Source organism: Nerophis lumbriciformis, linkage group LG07 (genome assembly GCF_033978685.3).
Source record: "Nerophis lumbriciformis linkage group LG07, RoL_Nlum_v2.1, whole genome shotgun sequence".
NCBI lineage: Eukaryota > Metazoa > Chordata > Actinopteri > Syngnathiformes > Syngnathidae > Nerophis > Nerophis lumbriciformis.
Window position 1 is genome coordinate 34,731,246 of NC_084554.2, and position 21,009 is coordinate 34,752,254.

The following is a 21,009-nucleotide window of genomic DNA, read 5'->3' on the forward strand; positions in this document are numbered from 1 at the left end:
CACATCTCGCTTTAATGTTTATACATATGGTGTTAAATGGCACCAATATATTCATGTTTTTTAATTTTACCGTAGTTTTTCCATTTCGATCAACTTCCGGTTTGCTGTCAGACTTTACTTTATGATTCATAAAAAGGCAACACACGGTGCAAACATGTGTTAAATAGGGCCACCTACAGGACAAGATAAGAAACGACAACACTAAACGTTATATATCATGTGCACACAAATGCTAAACATCCAGTGTTTTCTGTAGTACAAAAACGTTTGCGAAAGTCCGTACTATACTGTCTCTATGTCTAGAAAATCAAGTCCTGGGGTGTCTGAAGTGTTTTTTGTTTGCCTGCAGTATATTGTGAAAAAAATAATAATAAAAATGAGACAGTATGCTCAGTGTGAATGCAAATATATGTATATGTGTGTGTGTGTGTGTGTGTGTGTGTGTGTGTGTGTGTGTGTGTGTGTGTGTGTGTGTGTGTGTGTATATATATATATGTTTATATATATATATATATATATATATATATATATATATATATATATATATATATATATATATATATATATATATATATATATATATATATATATATATATATCCATCCATCCATCCATCTTCTTCCGCTTATCCGAGGTCGGGTCGCGGGGGCAGCAGCCTATATATATATATATATATATATATATATATATATATATATATATATATATCTCTTTTTTTTTTTTTTTTTTTTTTTTTTTTTTATAAAATTTATTTATATAGCCTTTTTACAAAACCAAGAATATGTATAAAATTGGCCATGGTATCATTTGATTTTGGTGGAAAATGTTTGGACACCGCTGTCATGTAATATAAAGGTGCGTCCACACAAATGGAAATGTACTAATACCTGTTACAAAAACGAGAAAAAATTCAACACTTCTTTTTAACTACTAATATTATGATTATACAGTATATTAGGAAACTAAGAAACTGATACAACTAAAGAGGCATTTTCCAGAAAAATAACCAAAAAACTTGCTTGCGTTAATTTTTCTATTCAGAATTTAATTAGATAAGTATACACTTTAACTCAGAAATAACAATTTGCTGTACTATTTCTTTCTATTTTGTTGTTGTTTTTAAAAACAGTAAATTAATTGATCGAATACAGCACTGCTCCACAGACTTCAACAATTCTGTTATGCTAACTTTGGCCCCAAACCTTATTCAAAAAGTTTTAGTGAAGGCTTTTTAGAATATGCCAAAGGCCATTAAAAGCACTAAATACAACACTTTGGACACCCTAGCAAATAAACCACTGAGATTCGACTGAGCATGAGCAATCACAAAGAATGTAAATATGATTAGAAAAAAGTCCACTGGGTGGCAGCAAAAGACAACAGCTCCAATATTGTCTGTAAAAAAAATACAATAAAAAAAATGGAAAAGAAAACATACAAATAGACTAAACTTTTAAACATGTGTTAATTAGAATTGTAATTATTATTTTGCATGATATACTTTATTTTTGACAAACAATTAATAGCAAGTAAGACGAGTAACTATTTAGATGATCTTGTCAATATTGCTACATGTACGTACAACACTGAAGACCTTTAGTAGATCAGTATGGGAATAAATTATGGAATGGATTAAGCAAAGAAGTCAAACAAGGTACTAATATGATCCAGTACAAGAAACTGTTCAAACTCAAAGTGTTTACGAAGTATAAAGAAGAATCCTGATAGACATTTGAACGTTATTGAAAAGGACATAATCTTAGGTACCTCATTATGTCAATCACCATTTACTTAACTACGTATTTATGAAAATTATTGTATTTATTGTTCATTGATTAAAATTGTGATACAAATTGAGAACAGCATGTGAACAAATGTGTTAGCAATTGCAATGAAGTGGAAAAGGGGTAGGATTAAATAAGCTCTGCTTCTTCCTACTCCTTTTTTCCAAGATGTCACACTGTAGTGGCTGCTGTTGGCAGGAGCTCTGTGCTCTTGTGTCAACATTTTGTGTTCCTGATGTTTCCCTCTTGTTTTCATGTGGGATTTTTTTGCCTTTTGGTTCGAGACCCTTTGGGTTCTGGATCTAGCTCCCGGGGGCCTTTTGGCCATGGAGACCAGCTGCTGGGTCTCTGCCACACCAGAGTCCGTTTGGAGAGACTGGAGGAGATGCGAATGAAGAGACAGGGCTGCGGAGCTGCGCTGAGCGCCGGGACGGACAAGCTTCACAGTGTCTTGGCTGAATGAGCAGGTATCGGACACCTCGGTCTCCTTGGACGTCATCCATGCGGACTGGACACTGGCTGAGAGCGGGTGGGCGGCCGAGGGTGGAGTCGGCTCTCGTGGTTGCTTTGTTGGGTCTGCTCCTGTCTGTGGCCATGCTCCCCCCACCCCAGCAGACAATGGCGTGGAACACTGCATAGGCCACAACAGTGTATATGTTTTTGTTTTTTGTTTTGTTGTTGTTTTACTTTTGTGGCTGTGTAGAAGTGGCACTGCTGGAGTGTCAGCTGGTTGCATTAGCTGTGCACTTTTATGTCTTTAATGTCCTTTGTGTTCTTTGATGTGTCCCTCTTACACACATGTTTGTGTGTGCTATGGCTATGAGTTTTTTTTCCCTTTGGCCTCAGTCTGGACCCCCCCTTGTTTTACTTTTGTGACTGTGTATAAGTGGCACTGCTGGAGTGGCAGCTGGTTGCATCAGCTCTGCTCCTTTAATGTCTTTAATGTCTTTTGTGTTCTTTGATGTGTCCCTCTTACACTACACGCATGTTTGTGCGTGCTATGGTTATGAGTTTTTTTCCCCCTTTGGCCTCAGTCTGGACCCCCCTTTGTTTTACTTTTGTGACTGTGTATAAGTGGCACTGCTGGAATGGCAGCTGGTTGCATCAGCTGTGCTCTTTTATGTCTTTAATGTCCTTTGTGTTCTTTGATGTTTTCCTCTTACACACATGTTTGTGCGTGCTATGGCTATGAGTTTTTTTCCCCTTTGGCCTCAGTCTGGACCCCTGCCCCCTTGTTTTACTTTTGTGACTGTGTATAAGTGGCACTGCTGGAGTGGCAGCTGGTTGCATCAGCTGTGCTCCTTTAATGTCTTTAATGTCCTTTGTGTTCTTTGATGTGTTCCTCTTACACACATGTTTGTGTGTGCTATGGCTATGAGTTTTTTCCCCCTTTGGCCTCAGTCTGGACCCCCGCCCCCTTGTTTTACTTTTGTGACTGTGTATAAGTGGCACTGCTGGAGTGGCAGCTGGTTGCATCAGCTGTGCTCTTTTATGTCTTTAATGTCCTTTGTGTTCTTTGATGTGTCCCTCTTACACACATGTTTGTGTGTGCTATGGCTATGAGTTTTTTCCCCCTTTGGCCTCAGTCTGGACCCCCGCCCCCTTGTTTTACTTTTGTGACTGTGTATAAGTGGCACTGCTGGAGTGGCAGCTGGTTGCATCAGCTGTGCTCTTTTATGTCTTTAATGTCCTTTGTGTTCTTTGATGTGTCCCTCTTACACACATGTTTGTGTGTGCTATGGCTATGAGTTTTTTTCCCCTTTGGCTTCAGTCTGGACCTCCCCCCTTGTTTTACTTTTGTGACTGTGTATAAGTGGCACTGCTGGAGTGGCAGCTGGTCGCATCAGCTGTGATCCTTTAATGTCTTTAATGTTCTTTGTGTTCTTTGATGTTTCCCTCTTACACATGTTTGTGTGTGCTATGGCTATGAGTTTTTTTCCCCTTTGGCCTCAGTCTGGGACCCCCGCCCCCTTGTTTTACTTTTGTGACTGTGTATAAGTGGCACTGTTGGAGTGGCAGCTGGTTGCATCAGCTGTGCTCCTTTAATGTCTTTAATGTCCTTTGTGTTCTTTGATGTTTTCCTCTTACACACATGTTTTAGCGTGCTATGGCTATGAGTTTTTTTCCCTTTTGGCCTCAGTCTGGACCCCTGCCCCCTTGTTCCACTTTTGTGACTGTGTATAAGTGGCACTGCTGGAGTGGCAGCTGGTTGCATCAGTTGTGCTCCTTTAATGTCTTTAATGTCCTTTGTGTTCTTTGATGTGTTCCTCTTACACACATGTTTGTGTGTGCTATGGCTATGAGTTTTTCCCCCCTTTGGCCTCAGTCTGGACCCCCGCCCCCTTGTTTTACTTTTGTGACTGTGTATAAGTGGCACTGCTGGAGTGGCAGCTGGTTGCATCAGCTGTGCTCTTTTATGTCTTTAATGTCCTTTGTATTCTTTGATGTGTTCCTCTTACACACATGTTTGTGTGTGCTATGGCTATGAGATTTTTCCCCCATTGGCCTCAGTCTGGACCCCCGCCCCCTTGTTTTACTTTTGTGACTGTGTATAAGTGGCACTGCTGGAGTGGCAGCTGGTTGCATCAGCTGTGCTCTTTTATGTCTTTAATGTCCTTTGTATTCTTTGATGTGTTCCTCTTACACACATGTTTGTGTGTGCTATGGCTATGAGTTTTTTCCCTTTGGCCTCAGTCTGGACCCCCGCCCCCTTGTTTTACTTTTGTGACTGTGTATAAGTGGCACTGCTGGAGTGGCAGCTGGTTGCATCAGCTGTGCTCTTTTATGTCTTTAATGTCCTTTGTATTCTTTGATGTGTTCCTCTTACACACATGTTTGTGTGTGCTATGGCTATGAGTTTTTTCCCTTTGGCCTCAGTCTGGACCCCCGCCCTCTTGTTTTACTTTTGTGACTGTGTATAAGTGGCACTGCTATGTCTTTAATGTCCTTTGTATTCTTTGATGTGTTCCTCTTACACACATGTTTGTGTGTGCTATGGCTATGAGTTTTTTTCCCCTTTGGCCTCAGTCTGGACCCCCGCCCCCTTGTTTTACTTTTGTGACTGTGTATAAGTGGCACTGTTGGAGTGGCAGCTGGTTGCATCAGCTGTGCTCCTTTAATGTCTTTAATGTCCTTTGTGTTCTTTGATGTGTCCCTCTTACACACATGTTTGTGTGTGCTATGGCTATGAGTTTTTTTTCCCTTTGGCTTCAGTCTGGATCCTCCCCCCCTTGTTTTACTTTTGTGACTGTGTATAAGTGGCACTGCTGGAGTGGCAGCTGGTCGCATCAGCTGTGATCCTTTAATGTCTTTAATGTTCTTTGTGTTCTTTGATGTTTCCCTCTTACACATGTTTGTGTGTGCTATGGCTATGAGTTTTTTTCCCCCTTTGGCCTCAGTCTGGGACCCCCCCCTCCCCCCACCCTCTGATTTTTGGACATGTTGTAATGAGAAAATGGAAATATGTGATGCATCATATTTTAATTGAATGCATGTTGGACAAAAAAACATTTGTATTAAATTGTTGTATTTATATCTTGTAAAATGTTATTAAATACGTTTGTGGGGAAAATGTATTGCCGTATTTGTCCTGCGTTTTATACTTATTATTATCATAATCAACAAATTAATGGCATAATCACAAAATGTTTGACTGGTATTGAACATTTTCAGATATCAAAGTACTATCTTGCCCTTTATTTACTTGCAAAGGCTCGATATCAACATTTTCAGTCTCTCCTCCCATAGCTATTGACACTTGCGGCAATGAAATGAATGATGTGCTTAAAAACCCCTTGAAGGCCCCTTGAAAGCCCCCCCACAGCCCACTTTGGACCACTGCCTCCCGCATGAAAGAGCCATTCTGCTCGCACAAGTGACAGTGACACTTGTCCGCTTCCTCAAACTCTCTACCAATCACAAGCGCCCGCCCTCGAACTGTCAACCAATCACATACACGCGTACTCCCCATTTCTGACCAATCAGCGGGGAGGCCGCCTGTGCAGTGGGCTGGCCCAAGAATCGGCGGGATAGACAAACATCATATCCCGGAGTCAAGCGAGGAGGAAAGAGCTGCCATTTTCCAAAGGACGAGTAAGGAATGCTAAATTGTAACTTTTTCGGCGTCTTACCGACATATTTATACCGTGATAGTGTCCCCGAACACATACGAGGCTTATGTCTTTGTTATTACAACTGAATAGAAACTAAGTTGACGATCAACGAACGGAGTGAATTAGCACAAGGGCTAGTGACGCTAGCGAAACACCACCTAACGGAAGCAAGCACCCGCGGATAACTCTTCTTTGTGCAAATGTGGATTTATGTGCTATTTTAAGGCATTAACGGACGTTTAACGCATCCCGGCAGCTGTCATGGACAACGTGAGAGCATCACGCAGGTGGGTAGTGGTTGAGTGACGTCACCAACTGTCATTTTGTTTTTGTTACATAAAGATCGTTTTGCTAACTTACACCTGCTGTGGCAGTTACATCAAACATGGCGTACTAATAACACATATACCTGTAGATTACCACTGTATTTGACGTATTTAGTAACATAATACACAGGTATGTCACTGTTTTCTATTAGACAGGAAAACACTAAGATTACTACTTTTCCTGTTAGGCATGATTTGGTCACCAAGCAAACTTGTGGACAAATGCTATGTAGAATTATTGTGTGTCGAATGTTAATATTGTGATGCACGTTTAATGGCATAAAACTTCAAAGAGCAGCTTGAGGAAAATCAAGAAAACGTTTTACTTTTCAAAGACCTACACCAGGTGTGTCTAAAGCAGGGGTCTCCAAACTACGGCCCGCCAGCGTCCAAAATCCGTCCCGCCGGAAGTCCCAAGTTGTTTATTTTTTTAAATCTGTCCTTTCTAATCAATTTTCTACCGCTTGTTACTCTCGTTGTCTCCTAGCCGCTCAGGCAAATCATGTTGTCTAAAAAAATTATTTTTCCATCGATAACATGACATCAAATGCGCACTCTTTCAGTCAATTAGTGCGCGAGGAATATATATATATATGTATATCTCCTCATCAGTGGCGACTTGTCCAGGGTGTATCCCGCCTTCCGCCCGATTGTAGCTGAGATAGGCTCCAGCGCCCCCCGCGATCCCGAAGGGAATAAGCGGTAGAAAATGGATGGATGGATGGAATATATATATATATATATATATATATATATATATATATATATATATATATATATATATATATATATATATACATATATACATATATATATATATATATATATACATATATACATATATATACACAGCCTGGCCCCCGGCCAAATTTTTTAACCCAATGCTGCCCCCAGAGTCAAAAAGTTTGGGGGACCCCAGGTCTAAAGTGTGGCCCGGGGGCCATTTGCGGCCCACGGCTCGAGTTTGGTTGGCCCGCAGAATGTTGTCAGAAAAAAAAGAGCAAAAAGACGTTGTTTAACGAGAAAAGCGGCCATTTTGATCCTAATAACTCGGGGGTGCACCAAGGAGCGCATACTGTAAAGTCCAAGCATGCAGTGGCCTTTTTGATATTTATTTTGTAAAAAAAAAAATGCAAAAACTGATATGTATTTTTAAAGAAAAAACTTAATTTCAGCTTTGTGTTATGACAAAGTATATTAATATTAGTTATTACTATAAAAATGTCAGCTTTTTCACATTAAATCATGTCTTTTTGCTCTATTTTCTTTAATGTTTTATATATTTTTTCCCCTAACAATATGAAGTGAATCAACAAAACTTGAGATGAGGGCCGCGCTTTGGACACCCCTGTAATGACTAATAAAGTTTGGAGGCCAATGGCCTACACAGTTCTGTTTAATGGCAGGATGAATATTGTTTAGTTCCTATAGCGAGCGATTAAACAGTCTTGAAAACTAAGGGAACAATGGATTTTGAAAAATGCCTTTGTATATCAGCGAATCATATGGACACACATTTGGATCTCATGTTTTTCCCGTAAGAAGACTTGTAAATGTAGATATTTTTCTTGTGTTTTCAAAGTATTTGAACAGCCGTTGAGGATTTGCCATACAAAATAACCACTCCCCACCTCACCTCTCGAGGTGAAAGAACTCCTTCATTGCCCAGACACCCCCCCCCACACACACACACTTTTTTTCCCTCTCCAGCTTCCACAGTGCCAAAACCAAGTGACTCACTTGAGTTTCCACAGGGATGAAGAGGTTTGGCGGGAATAGTTTTCCCTCCGTGTTGATGCGTAATCTGTGTCATATATCATATTCCGTACATTAACACTTGTATTGTGTGTATTGTCGCTGGCTCTTATCCCACTAACAAACTGTGTGTACTTGTAGTCCCGATGAGAATGAAGATCCAAACGCTAAAGAGCAATGCAAAGATAAGAAGGTTTTGTGCAAGGTGAAGTGGTCACGCGATGAGGTAAGCTGGAGGGAGATTTTATTTTGTACCTGCTTGCGTGTAACATTTTCTGAGTTCTACTGTGGTTGTCTCCAAGGATGAACAACTGAAAAAGCTTGTGGAGCAGCATGGCGCAGGCTCCTGGAAATTAATAGCAAACTTTTTTCCTGTGAGTATTGGCCGCTTGTAATACAAGTCCATTTACATGTCCACCGAGTGTCTGTACTTAATGATGTATCTCCTGCACACGTATGACATGACAGGGGAGGACAGATGGCCAGTGTCAGCATCGCTGGCAGAAGGTGCTCAACCCCGAACTGGTGAAAGGCCCGTGGACAAAGGAGGAGGATCAGAAGGTAAGAGGAGCCTGGAGTGAACGGTCTTGCACGCACAAACATTGTCAAGTGATAGGGGGAAACATGAGGCAATGCTGGCTGACTAAAACCATGCGCCATTTTACTTCCAATTCCCGGTGCCTGGGAATCGATACCAGTACCAATTGTAGCTACTTTTGTTTGTGTTAATAAATATTGTTTTTGGTAATACAATCTCATTTTTATTGCAACATTCAAAAATGAGCAGATTATGATAACTGACGTCCAGTTATTATATCTTGTTCCATTATTACATTTTTGAGTTTCATTTGCAAGTATGACAAAAAGTTACAAATTCAGCAAGTAGACAAGATGTAGACAGGAATAGTATATAGTTTATGGTGTGTTGGCTCGTCAGTTAAGTCTTTGAAATTAGCCTTTTGTTGCGCCCTATAAAGTGTTTACACTGTAAGTATTGCACTTACTCAATCAGTCATTCAATCAAAGTTGACTTATATAGCGCTTAATCACAAATGTCTCAAAGGGCTGCACAAGCCACAATGACATCTTCAGCTCAGATCCCACATCAGGGCAAGAAAAAAAACTCAACCCAATGGGAACGAGAAACCTTGGAAGGGGCCGCAGATGTGGGGACCCCCCCCCTGGGTGACCGGTGCAATGGATGCCGAGTGGATACGGTTAATAATGTGAGAATCCAGTCCATATTGGGGCCATTATTATGCACCGGTTGTTTGATTGTAACATGCATCTTAGTTATAGTTTTCATTTACACATTTTGAGGTGTTAAAATTGCCATGTAAAATCTTGAATGCCCGGGAGGACTGGCGATACAATATACTTTCTTATATTTGGCTCAATAGCTTATGTTGACTCTGGGCAGCCTTGTAATAGAAGCAATGATGAATCGTTATATCTGATCATGTTTTGTGCAGGTCATCGACTTGGTCCACAAGTACGGCCCTAAGCGTTGGTCTGTGATCGCCAAGCACCTCCAGGGCAGGATTGGCAAGCAGTGCCGCGAGCGCTGGCACAACCACCTCAACCCCGAGGTGAAGAAGTCCTCCTGGACCCAAGAGGAGGATCGTATCATCTACGACGCCCACAAACGTCTGGGAAACCGCTGGGCAGAGATCTCCAAGCTCCTTCCTGGACGGTAAAATCCCAACATCAAAATGCACACAAGGGTCTAATCTGATCAAGATGTTTAACGGTTCCTTGCTTCAATGTTCACATTTATGTTCCATGTTTGAAAAGTGCTTGACTTTTGATTGAAGTTGTTTAATGCCAAATCAGCCAGGAAAACATAGTTTGCATCCATTTCCTGTCTGTCTGCTATTAGTAAACTACTATGGTTTTGTAAAACGACTTGCGAGTACTGTAATGTAAAACCTTTGTGTTTAATGTGTGAAAAACTGAAAAGATATGTTAGAGTGAATGAAAGAAGAAAATATTTTAACAAGTTTTGTTGCACCAGAACGGACAACTCCATTAAGAATCACTGGAACTCCACCATGAGGAGGAAAGTGGAGCACGAGGGCTACCTACAAGATGGCTGCCCTAAGAATTTCACGTCCTCATACAGCGGCAGGAAGAGGCGCCATAACTCGCCGTGCCCCCCGCCGACTCCGACCGAGGTGCAGAGTTGCGACCTGAGCCCACCACCTCCTTTGGCGGAACCCAACACGGTCTGTTTTTTCTACGCTCTAACATTAGCTCTCACTTGTTGCCTCAATTTATTGGTGCTTGTCTGTGTCCTAGATGGCAGGATGTCCTTTTGATGGGCGCCCACTGATGGAAAATTTTGATTTCATCCCTGTGAGTTTTCATTTCTGTGTTGATCCGTGTGATCTTTAACTCCGCACTTGAAATCAAACCTGTGGTTTCCACCTAACATCCAATACCAGATTTGCTGGAGTACACCTTTTCTAGCTAACTGTTTGTTTTGTCTTCCTAACCTCTTCCTTTCCTCCTGTCCCCTCGACCTCGTCCCACCCGATTGTTCGTCTCAGCCGCCCTGCCAAGACGATCCCGACAGAGAGAAAAGAATAAAAGAGCTTGAGTTGCTGCTTAGGTCAGCAGAGAGCGAGGTCCAGTGCAGAGTTCCTTATGTAAGCGCACACTCCCTCATGAGTGTTAGCAAGTAGCGTAGCCTGCGTGTGTGCGTGTGTGCGTGTGTGCGTGTGTGTGTGTGTGTGCAAAAACACAAAAAAGATGTAATATTTAAATGCTGAGTGTGTAAAAACCAGAATGGCGCACATTGTTTGCTGTAGTTTCTTATAGACTACCGTATTTTTCGGACTATAAGTCGCAGTTTTTTTTCATAGTTTGGCCGGGGGTGCGACTTATACTCAGGAGCGACTTATGTGTGAAATTATTAACACATTACCGTAAAATATCAAATAATATTATTTAGCTCATTCACGTAAGAGACTAGACGTATAAGATTTCATGGGATTTAGCGATTAGGAGTGACAGATTGTTTGGTAAAGGTATAGCATGTTCTATATGTTATAGTTATTTGAATGACTCTTACCATAATATGTTACGTTAACATACCAGGCACGTTCTCAGTTGGTTATTTATGCGTCATATAATGTACACTTATTCAGCCTGTTGTTCACTATTCTTTATTTATTTTAAATTGCCTTTCAAATGTCTATTCTTGGTGTTGGGTTTTATCAAATAAATTTCCCCAAAAAATGCGACTTATACTCCAGTGCGACTTATATATGTTTTTTCCCTTCTTTTTTATGCATTTTCGGCCGGTGCGACTTATACTCCGGAGCGACTTATACGAAAAATACGGTAGTAGCTTCTCATCTTCACCATTGAAGACCAAAAGTGTCTCACCCCTTCCACCACGATGTCCCGTCTGTTTCCACTCCTTGAATGATTGGCTCCTTATGTCCATTATCACGCTTCCACAAGCGTCCTAACGCCTTCTTTCCTCTTAGGGCTCAGAGCAGTACTCGGCCTGGTCCGACGGAGCCTCAGATGACACGCTCAGCTTGGAGGAGCAGGTGGACAGCAGCTTCTGGGCCAAGACGGAGAACTGCAGAGGAGCTTCCTCCCAAATTTGCACGTCCCCTAGCAAGTTCTTGGCTATGGAGGCCAACAGGGTGCTGTCCAGCATCATTCCAAACTTGGCTGAGACCATAGAGCTCATAAACTCAGTAAGGACTTCCTCTTCATCGTATTATCTTTGTAAAGTAAATCTGTACAGCCGATATGGGCATCTACTTCAACAATATGATTTGCCTGAGTAGCTGGACAGGACAAAAAAAAGATGGCGCACAATAGACTGAATGTATTACAAATCTACTGTAGATGTGCTCGGCTCTGCAGGAACGCTCGCCGTGCCCGTGGAGCAACGAACCAAGGTTTAACCTCTCGGAGACGACGCCGAGGCAAGATCAGCCTGCCTTCGCCATGCTCCTTCAGGAGAGTTGCTTGGGACATGCGCCACCTTCCTGCACCAAGTCGTCCATAGCAACAAAGAGGAAGAGAAGACACGGAGGAGAAACATCTCCTCTGTGTGACAGGACTTGCTTTTCCTTTTTGGACAACGTCACTGATTCACCCAAGAAGACGCCGACAAAGCGGGTAAACCACATCAAACTAAACACATATAAAACTTCTTGAACTTCCTGAGAACTAGTTTGACTTCTGAATATTATATTTAGTTAATTCAGTTGTAAAGTAAAAGAAAGCCCAACATGTCACATATGCATTTATTAACTAATCACCTAGTAGTCCTAGTAGTACCTACTTTGCAAATAAAATCCAGCATAACCATATGTACAATCCTCTTTGCAGTAGTTTGATATGCTCTCTCCGTTACCTTGTAAACAACAAATCTACACACAGGAAAAACTCACAATCTCACCAAGTATATATTTCAAACTACTAGTCAAAATATCTAAACAAACTTAATATAAGTCACAATCCCCTGGATAGTATTTTTTTTAGTGAGACATAAGAACTTGTTTTTAGGCAATAGATCTTCTGAGAAAAATAATACTTCTTTTGAGCATCACAAGTTTGTTATAAGGCACAACTTCACAACACTAGTAAGTAGGGATGTCCGATAATGGCTTTTTGCCGATATCCGATATTCCGATATTGTCCAACTCTTCAATTACCGATACCGATATCAACCGATACCGATATCAACCGATATATACAGTCGTGGAATTAACACATTATTATGCCTAATTTGGACAACAAGGTATGGTGAAGATAAGGTACTTTAAAAAAAAAAAAAAGATAAATAAATTAAAAACATTTTCTTGAATAAAAAAGAAAGTAAAACAATATAAAAAAAGTTACATAGAAACTAGTAATTAATGAAAATTTTTAAAATTAACTGTTAAAGGTTAGTACTATTAGTGGACCAGCAGCACGCACAATCATGTGTGCTTACGGACTGTATTGATATATAATGTAGGAACCAGAATATTAATAACCGAAAGAAACAACCCTTTTGTGTGAATGAGTGGGGGAGGGAGGTTTTTTGGGTTGGTGCACTAATTGTAAGTGTATCTTGTGTTTTTTATGTTGATTTAATAAAAAAAAAAAAAAAAACGATACCGATAAAAAAAAAAACGATACCGATAATTTCCAATATTACATTTTAACGCATTTATCGGCCGATAATATCGGCATGCCGATATTATCAGACATCTCTACTAGTAAGTATAGCTAATATTACGTTTTAATTGCTATATTCAAGATCACTTTTATGTTTTTAAAGCTTAAATTTAATGTCTTCTTACAATAAATCTTACTAAAACATTTTTGACTTTTTGCTCATTGCAAGCAAAAATTACTTTTATTTATTTATATATATATATATATATATATATATATATATATATATATTAGGGCTGCAACTAACGATTAATTTGATAATCGATTAATCTGTCGATTACTTCGATTAATAATCGGATAAAAGAGACACACTACATTTCTATCCTTTCCAGTATTTTATTGGAAAAAAAACAGCATACTGGCACCATACTTATTTTGATAATTGGTTCTCAGCTGTTTGTACATGTTGCAGTTTATAAATAAAAGTTTATAAAAAAAAAAATGCCTCTGCGCATAGCATAGATCCAACGAATCGATGACTAAATTAAACTATTTTTATAATCGATTTTAATCGATTGAATCGATTAGTTGTTGCAGCCCTAATATATATATACATACATATATATATTTTAACTCTTTATAAAAGGGCAATTTTCCCGGTTCATGACTGTGCCAACTTGTCTCCTGCAGTTCTGCAACATATCAGGGACGGAGCCTCTGAATTTGGATCACCCGGCGCTCACGTCCACTCCCGTGTGTGGACAAAAATGCTTCCTCACCACGCCGCTGCACAAAGAGTTCACGCCCAAGCACCAGAAGGAGAATGACGGGTACGAGACCTCACCATGAACAAGAGCACTTGTCTCCTCAGTCTTCTTGTCAGGTGAACTTTTTTTTTTTAGTTACAGAACACCCAAGTTTCGTAAAACTGTCATGATTCCAACACCGAGAACCCCGACGCCGTTCAAGAACGCTTTGGCAGCTCAGGAGAAGATGCACGGCCCACTAAACATGGAGGTTGTTCTACTTCCAGCATGTTTCCGCAAATATTGATAGCGTCTCCAACAATTCAAGAGTTTAAGATGTTGACCAAAACATTGACATTTTATTGTTTCGTTCGTTCAATGCAGCCACTTCCGTTTACTTCAGTAGGAGGTTGCCTACAGCCACAACTGTTAGTGCCCCTGCGGTTATTTATTTTTGTAAACCTGCTGCCACAAATAAATGTACAGTTTTTGTACCCTGGTCCTCCCTGAAATTGAGTCGCTCTTGAGTGCATTTGAGGAAATCCTTGCTAATGTTGTCTTCCAGCCACAGCCTCTGGCTTTTCTAGAAGAAGACATCCGAGAGGTTCTGAAGCAGGAGACGGAAGGAGCGGACATCTTTAACAGAGTGTGGAAACAAAGCGTACGTGTCCTTTTTTTTACACCAAAACTATGCAAAGATGGACTTGGGCATTAACGTTCTTCTGTATTGCAGACGGAAGGTCCGGCTCGAAAAGTACGCAAGACCTTAGTCCTGGACGTCTGTGAGGAAGACCGCCTGAATGTGCAACTGTTCCAGGATCAGCTCAACAACGCTCAAGTGAGTCGCACTCAGGCGGACAAAACTAACAAGATATTGAGAGAAGTTCCTAATATTTTGTCCTCAGGTTCCTGACGAGAGTCTACTGACCGGCTCCTCCCTCAACTCTCCTGCCGCCGAGCACCAGGAGGAGGAAAATCAGGAGGAGGGTCGCCGTCCTTTAACTCGCTTAAACAATCCTCCTCATGTTGCTGAGCACAGGGGCTGCAAAATGAAGATGAAGCCCACTGGTCCCCACAAAGCCGCAAAGCACAGAACAGCACAGGTTACAAGCAACACCATCTCCGGTACACGTGCTGCTTTATGTTGTTTTTTACAGCTGTTGTCTGTGCAGGTGAGTGAGTGGGAGGCAGTGCTCTATGGGAAGACCGAAGACCAGCTGATCCTGACAGAACAAGCCCGCCAGTACCTGAACCCTTACCCGTCCTCCAGGCCCACCTCCAGGACCCTCGTGTTATGAGCCTTTTTACAGACAATCCTGCCAAGGACTGGAAAACTCTTTTATCACAATACTAACTTTCACCAAACACTTTATCCACCAAACACTTTGAACGCAGCAGGACAGAGAAAATGCCATTTCTGTGCAAAAAGGCCCTCTGACACTACCTCCAAGGTGGACCTCTGCCCTCGTTGTGTGTGCTGTCTTCCTTTTTATATACAATACAGAGCACAGGCCAGAAACAAAAAGGAGCTGGTAAAGCCAACTCCGTGTGACTTCTGCACTACTGTGAAAGATTTAGTGTGCTTCTGTCTCCAGGAGGACACCTGCAGAGCACTTGTCTTTTTGTCAACTCAACGTCCAGCCAGTCGAATGTATTTGTTCAGAACAGGAAAGGTACCATGATTGTGTGTTTGCGTTCTATTTATTATTTGTATTACCAGAAGCTTAGATATTAATATAAAAAAGAAAAGTAGTCTAACTTTGGATGCCCTCACAGAGAAAAAAATGTTTTATGCTGTGTATTTATTGAATGTCTACTAATTTATTTATTCTTTAAAGCAAGACAAACTATTGGCCTACAGAGTTACAACATGCACTGCCTCCCAAAACAAATTCTTCTGATTTCTGATTTTAGAAAAAATGCACTTTTTTCCTATTGAATTGATTGTTTTAGTGAAGTTATTTTTGTTCTTAATCCACTGCTGTCATGAATTTAACATTTCTATATCACTAATTTGACGCTCAGTTTACAGCAGCACTACTTAAATCTACACTAAGTGTCATATTGGCATTAGGGGGGTCCGGCTTTAATAATATTCTGGATTATCCTGCACTAAACCTGACATAAGAAGGGAATCTTGTCAGATTAAAAAAAAAAGTCATATCTGTTTATAGATTTGCTGTTAGTTGTTTACAAGGTAACGGAGAGCATATCAAACTACTGCAAAGAGGATTATACATATGGTAATGCTGGATTTTATTTGCAAAGTAGGTACTTTATTAATATTCTTGTTCATTTTACCTGCTGATTGGTTAATAAATGCATATGTGACATGTTGGGCTTTCTTTCACTTTACAACTGAATGAACTAAAGATTCAGAAGTCAACCAAATGGTTCATGTGTTACATTTGGTGATTAATTAAGATATATTTCTTGGTTTTAATTATGGTAAGCCAGTTTAATCGTGTTAGTTACAATCAAATATTTTACATAGCTTATAGTTCATTGAATTAATATAAACATGTTTATATTTTTATTGTCCTAAATTATGTTTAAGGCCACGGTTCGAGAGACGATAAGCCCTTTTCAATCAAAAGCTCAGTAACTTTTGGTTCCTGGATCTATAGGTTTGTGTTTCCACAGTTCTGGGTACTTTATACAAATCAGGCTGATGATGTATGGAGTGGTTTACTATATGTATATACTGATACCATGTAAATACAATATTAGGTCAGAGTTATTTTACTAAAAAGTAAGTAAATGAAATACAAAGCAAAAACATACAACAATGTGATTTAATAAAATGTACCGAATTGTTCATAAAAAGTAAGGCTTCTGTATGCAATATCCAACAGTCAGAAAGTTGTCCTCTCAGTAAATGAAATTCATGAGGGTCAGATGATTCAATTTGGTCCATTGCAGCTGTAAATAGCAATATATAAATAATGTCAGGGTTTATCTGGAAATAACAATATACAAATGATAAATGTCAGGGTTAACTGCAAATAACATTTAAATGATAAATGTCAGGGTTTATCTGGAAATAATATATAAATGTCAGGGTTTATCTGTAAATAAAATATAAATGATAAATGTCAGGGTTTATCTGTAAATAATATATAAATAATAAATGTCAGGGTTTATATGTAACTAATTGTCATGTATTATTTATATATTATAAATACCAGTGTTTACCTCACGCCGACAACACAAATACATAGGTTTTATGGTTAGCTGTTCACTCAGTGTGAGGCCAAAATATCTCCACAAATGGAGTGTCACTGACTACTTTTACAACATGTAATGAAGTAAATAGTTCATATTTGATCGTGTGCTGCCTCCTTTTTTCCATATTTATCCAATGAAGTCAGAGTAGTCAGCAGCTGAGGTCGTCGCTTTGAGTCCGGCTTCATACTCCTCCGCAATTATGTTTAAGAGTCCGTCCAATTCTCGTAGCTTTGCATATCATAATGAAGTTTGTAAAAATATTAAACAATAAAGTGCATATAGTATAAAGACTACGGCTGATTAAAAACACTGTGAAATAGTTCCCCTGATCAGCGTTCTTCAGCACACAGATGCCCCACAGAAGTTCCTCCTTTTGTTCTTATTTCTCTCCGTTGTCAAGTTTGTTGCAACAGAAATACACAAAAAGAAGAAATAAACAAGTCTCTGCATATATTCCAATGGCGGTCGTGTTAAAAAGAGACGTTTCGGGAACGCTACAAACTGTGTTCCACCAATCAGCACAGCCCGCACGCTTGGAAAAGTCCAGGTGTAACTTTATTTAGCTGGGTAAGTGGGAAAGTTCCTGCGGTGGAAAAGGGCCTAATGCCTTCCAGGAGGAGCTGGACGAAGTAGCTGGTTAGAGGGAAGTCTGGGCTTCTTTGCTTAGGCTGCTGCCCCCGTGACCCGGGAAGATGGATAGATGGATGAATAAATTATGTTTAATAAAAATGTCATATTTTTTCTTATATTGTACAGTATAATTTGTTTGATTTTATGTATTTCTTAAATATGTTATGTAGTTTGCTTGTATTAATTAAATATATATAATATAAAATAAATACAAATTGTTCATTATTTTACATAAATTTAGTTCAATAAATTTACTTAAACACGTCATTATTTTTATTGTAATAAATTACTTTAAATACAAATTTAATCAATTCATTATATATTAATTAGTATAATTCAATTGTTTAATAGGTAATGAATTTTTTTGTTTATCAAGTAGCTTGTGCTTGTTTTGAAAATTAAATGTCATTTATTATTTTCATTATTTTATATAATGGAAATATAATTACATTTGACTTAATATTTGTTTCTGCTATATGCTTCCACAATGTGTATTTCATACAGTTAGTGCAGGGGTCGGCAACCCAAAATATGTTGGACCAAAAATACAACAAAAAAATCTGTCTGGAGCCACAAAATATTTAAAAGTCTTATATAAGTGTTATAATGAAGGCAACACATGATGTACGTGTCTATATTAGCCTACTATCAAAGGCTGACGCAAATCTGGGTAACGTTTGCTGTGGTCTGGAACAAAATGGCACACAAACAACACAGAAATGCAGCCAATATTACATACAGATAATGTGTCATGAGACATGCAAATATAAACTAGATACACAGAGAACAAAAGTAAAGGAAATTAAATGAGCTCAAATATACCTCCAAATGAGGCATAATGATGCAATATGTACATACAGCGAGCCTAAATAGCATGCTAGCACCGATTAGCTTGCTGTCATGCACTGAACAAATATGCCCGATTAGCACTCCAACAAATCAATAACATCAACAAAGCGCACCTTTGTGCATTCAGGCACAGCATAAAAAGTTTGGTGGAAAAAATGAGATAAAAGAAGAAGTGGCATAAAACACGTCTTTCTGTGGCAACATCGGAGAAAGTAGTACATGTAAACAAACTACGGTGAGTTCAAGGATTGCTAAAATTAGTAGGACAAAACGGCGCTCGCCAAATACTCTCAACAGTGAGGCATGTATAACATAAACAGTGGGATTTCTAACAATTAGGAAGGTTTGTGTCATGTTTGTTCTATAGAAAATATATTTTTTCATCTTTTCCATTTTCACGCAACTCTCTAAAAGAGGTCCAGGGAGCCACTAGAGCGGCGCTGAAGAGCCCCATGCGGCTCTTGAGCCACGGGTTGCTGACCCCCGAATTAGTGTAACAAGATTTTTTTTTAATCCGAAGTGTTATTTAAATAAAATATTTTTCAAGAAAAAAACAACTGCAAAGCCAAAAATGTTTCAGGTGATGCTTCAAACAAAAAAAAACAACTGGCCTTTGTTATTTATTAATATTTACTAAATTGGAGTGTGGAAGTGGGTTTGTGGCCAAGTGACGTTGCAACAATAAAGACTTATGGTTTCATGAACATATGATTTTGATATATTCCTAAATATTTGTTCGTCCCCTTCCGTTAAACAAACAGAAGTTACCTCAGGTGCATGTGACAGGTGAGGTTCTGCCTGTCCAGTGTCTTGTTGGTCCAAGGGTCCATGGACACAAGTCCCTCTTGGCCAGGACAAGAGTCCTCTCCATGGGGTCAGCTGCTCGCCCTAAATGGGTCCACTCACCCACGACCTAATGCTCCTTTGTCCTGTTGGGATTTTGGTTCACTCAATTGGCCGCCAAATGCAGGGAGAATGTGGCGACTCCTCGCACACGCACACGCACGCGCACACACACACACACACACACACACACACACACACACGCGAACACTTGCACGCCATGTCCTCTTAATCGATGTGTCTGCGTGAACAAGAGTTTCTTTTGTTAGGAAGTGACCCACACAGCGACTTGAAAGCGTCTTTCCTCTTAATTGCTTTTTGGCAGCAGGCTGCATGTTCACCTTCTGCTTCCTGCTGGTGTTGAAGAGACTAATACAGAACAAAATTAAGTCACATAGGTTTTGACCTTGGGTCTCTGATTTCTTTTCTGCAGCTATAGGAAGTTATCTATCCCGAATATGTTAACCATTTGATTGAATAATTGAAGCTCCTATCGACAGTTTATTATTTTACAAATGGATAAAGGAGTTAGAGGACAATCCAAAAATATTTTGGGACTTTACTGTAAATAGGACAGCCATGGCCATTTTTTAATCTTTTAATCAAATACATGTATGACTGTTTGTGATGAGTATTATTCTTGATGATTATGTTTCTATTATTACTCTTATTGGTCTTTTTATTATGTATTTTACTACATTTTTTATTCATTTGTTTCAAAATATTTGTTGAATTTATAGTATATGTAGTAATTTGTCATTTAATTGTATGCTTAAAGTGTCGATACAGTCCTGTTAACAAATGTAATTTAAGTTAATTTAAACATTTACATATTACTTATACAGTGTCTGTATCCAATTGCTTTATTTTTATGCATTTATATTTTATATATATATATATATATATATATATATATATATATATATATATGCATATATATAATTTCTTGAAATTTAATTCGAAATGAAGAAAAACTTTTAATTTTTTATTTTTATGATCAACCATTGTTTTGTACTGAGGGCACGTATAAGTTTATACTTCTTTCTGCTCCTTTTTATTCATGATTTTTTTTAAATATTGTGTTGATTGAATTAATAAAATAAAATCAAACCTGAAAAATGTGTATTTAAAGTAACAATCTCTAACCTAATGTTATCTGAGTTTAAATATTTAAAAACATGTAATACTTATAAATTAAACAGTCATTTATTAGTTTTTTTTTAACAGCATTTACCAGTCAAAAATATCAAAATAAATAGGAATAATGTTATGTTAATTACAACTCAAATATTTTTGAAATACAGCTTAACAAATGTCTTACTTAAACCGGGGGTCAGCAACACGCGGCTCTCGAGCGCCACCCTAGTGGCTCCCTGAAGCATTTTTTTTTTAAAAGATTGAAAATGGAAAAAGGTGGGGGAAAATATTTTTTTGTTTTAGTATGTTTTTTGTTTGAGGACAAACATTCCCAATTGTTAGAAAGCCCACTTTTAATAGATTTAATATGAGTATTTGGTGAACATCGTTTTGTCCTACTAATTTCGGCGGTTCTTGATCTCGCAATAGTGTGGACTGTGACGCAACTGTTTGTTTACATGTATAATCT

At 39.0% G+C, this 21,009-nt stretch overlaps 1 protein-coding gene across 4 annotated transcripts; it reads left to right on the top strand.

Annotated features, from left to right (window-relative positions):
* The first annotated feature begins 5,651 nt into the window (after window positions 1-5,651).
* mybl1 (v-myb avian myeloblastosis viral oncogene homolog-like 1) lies at window positions 5,652-16,210 on the top strand. Of its 4 annotated transcripts, XM_061965382.1 has the most exons (17): window positions 5,652-5,876; window positions 6,122-6,183; window positions 8,119-8,203; window positions 8,280-8,351; window positions 8,446-8,538; window positions 9,450-9,670; window positions 9,992-10,202; window positions 10,276-10,332; window positions 10,527-10,625; window positions 11,472-11,690; window positions 11,845-12,120; window positions 13,798-13,937; window positions 14,010-14,124; window positions 14,419-14,514; window positions 14,587-14,691; window positions 14,759-14,956; window positions 15,026-16,210. In XM_061965382.1, the coding sequence occupies exons 2-17, from the start codon at window positions 6,158-6,160 to the stop codon at window positions 15,149-15,151; spliced, it is 2,139 nt and encodes a 712-aa protein (XP_061821366.1). In that variant the 5' UTR covers window positions 5,652-5,876; window positions 6,122-6,157; the 3' UTR covers window positions 15,152-16,210. The 4 variants fall into 4 exon arrangements, with proteins under 4 accessions (XP_061821366.1, XP_061821367.1, XP_061821365.1 ...); XM_061965383.1 differs by having other exon boundaries at window positions 5,652-6,183; window positions 11,863-12,120; XM_061965381.1 differs by having other exon boundaries at window positions 5,655-6,183.
* Window positions 16,211-21,009: the final 4,799 nt, after the last annotated feature.

Coding starts and splice junctions, on each gene's coding strand:
- mybl1 (XM_061965382.1), top strand. CDS start 6,158: ATGGACAACGTGAGAGCATCACGCAG. Junction 8,204..8,279: donor TGAAGTGGTCACGCGATGAG/GTAAGCTGGAGG, acceptor GTTGTCTCCAAG/GATGAACAACTGAAAAAGCT. Junction 11,691..11,844: donor CCATAGAGCTCATAAACTCA/GTAAGGACTTCC, acceptor AATCTACTGTAG/ATGTGCTCGGCTCTGCAGGA.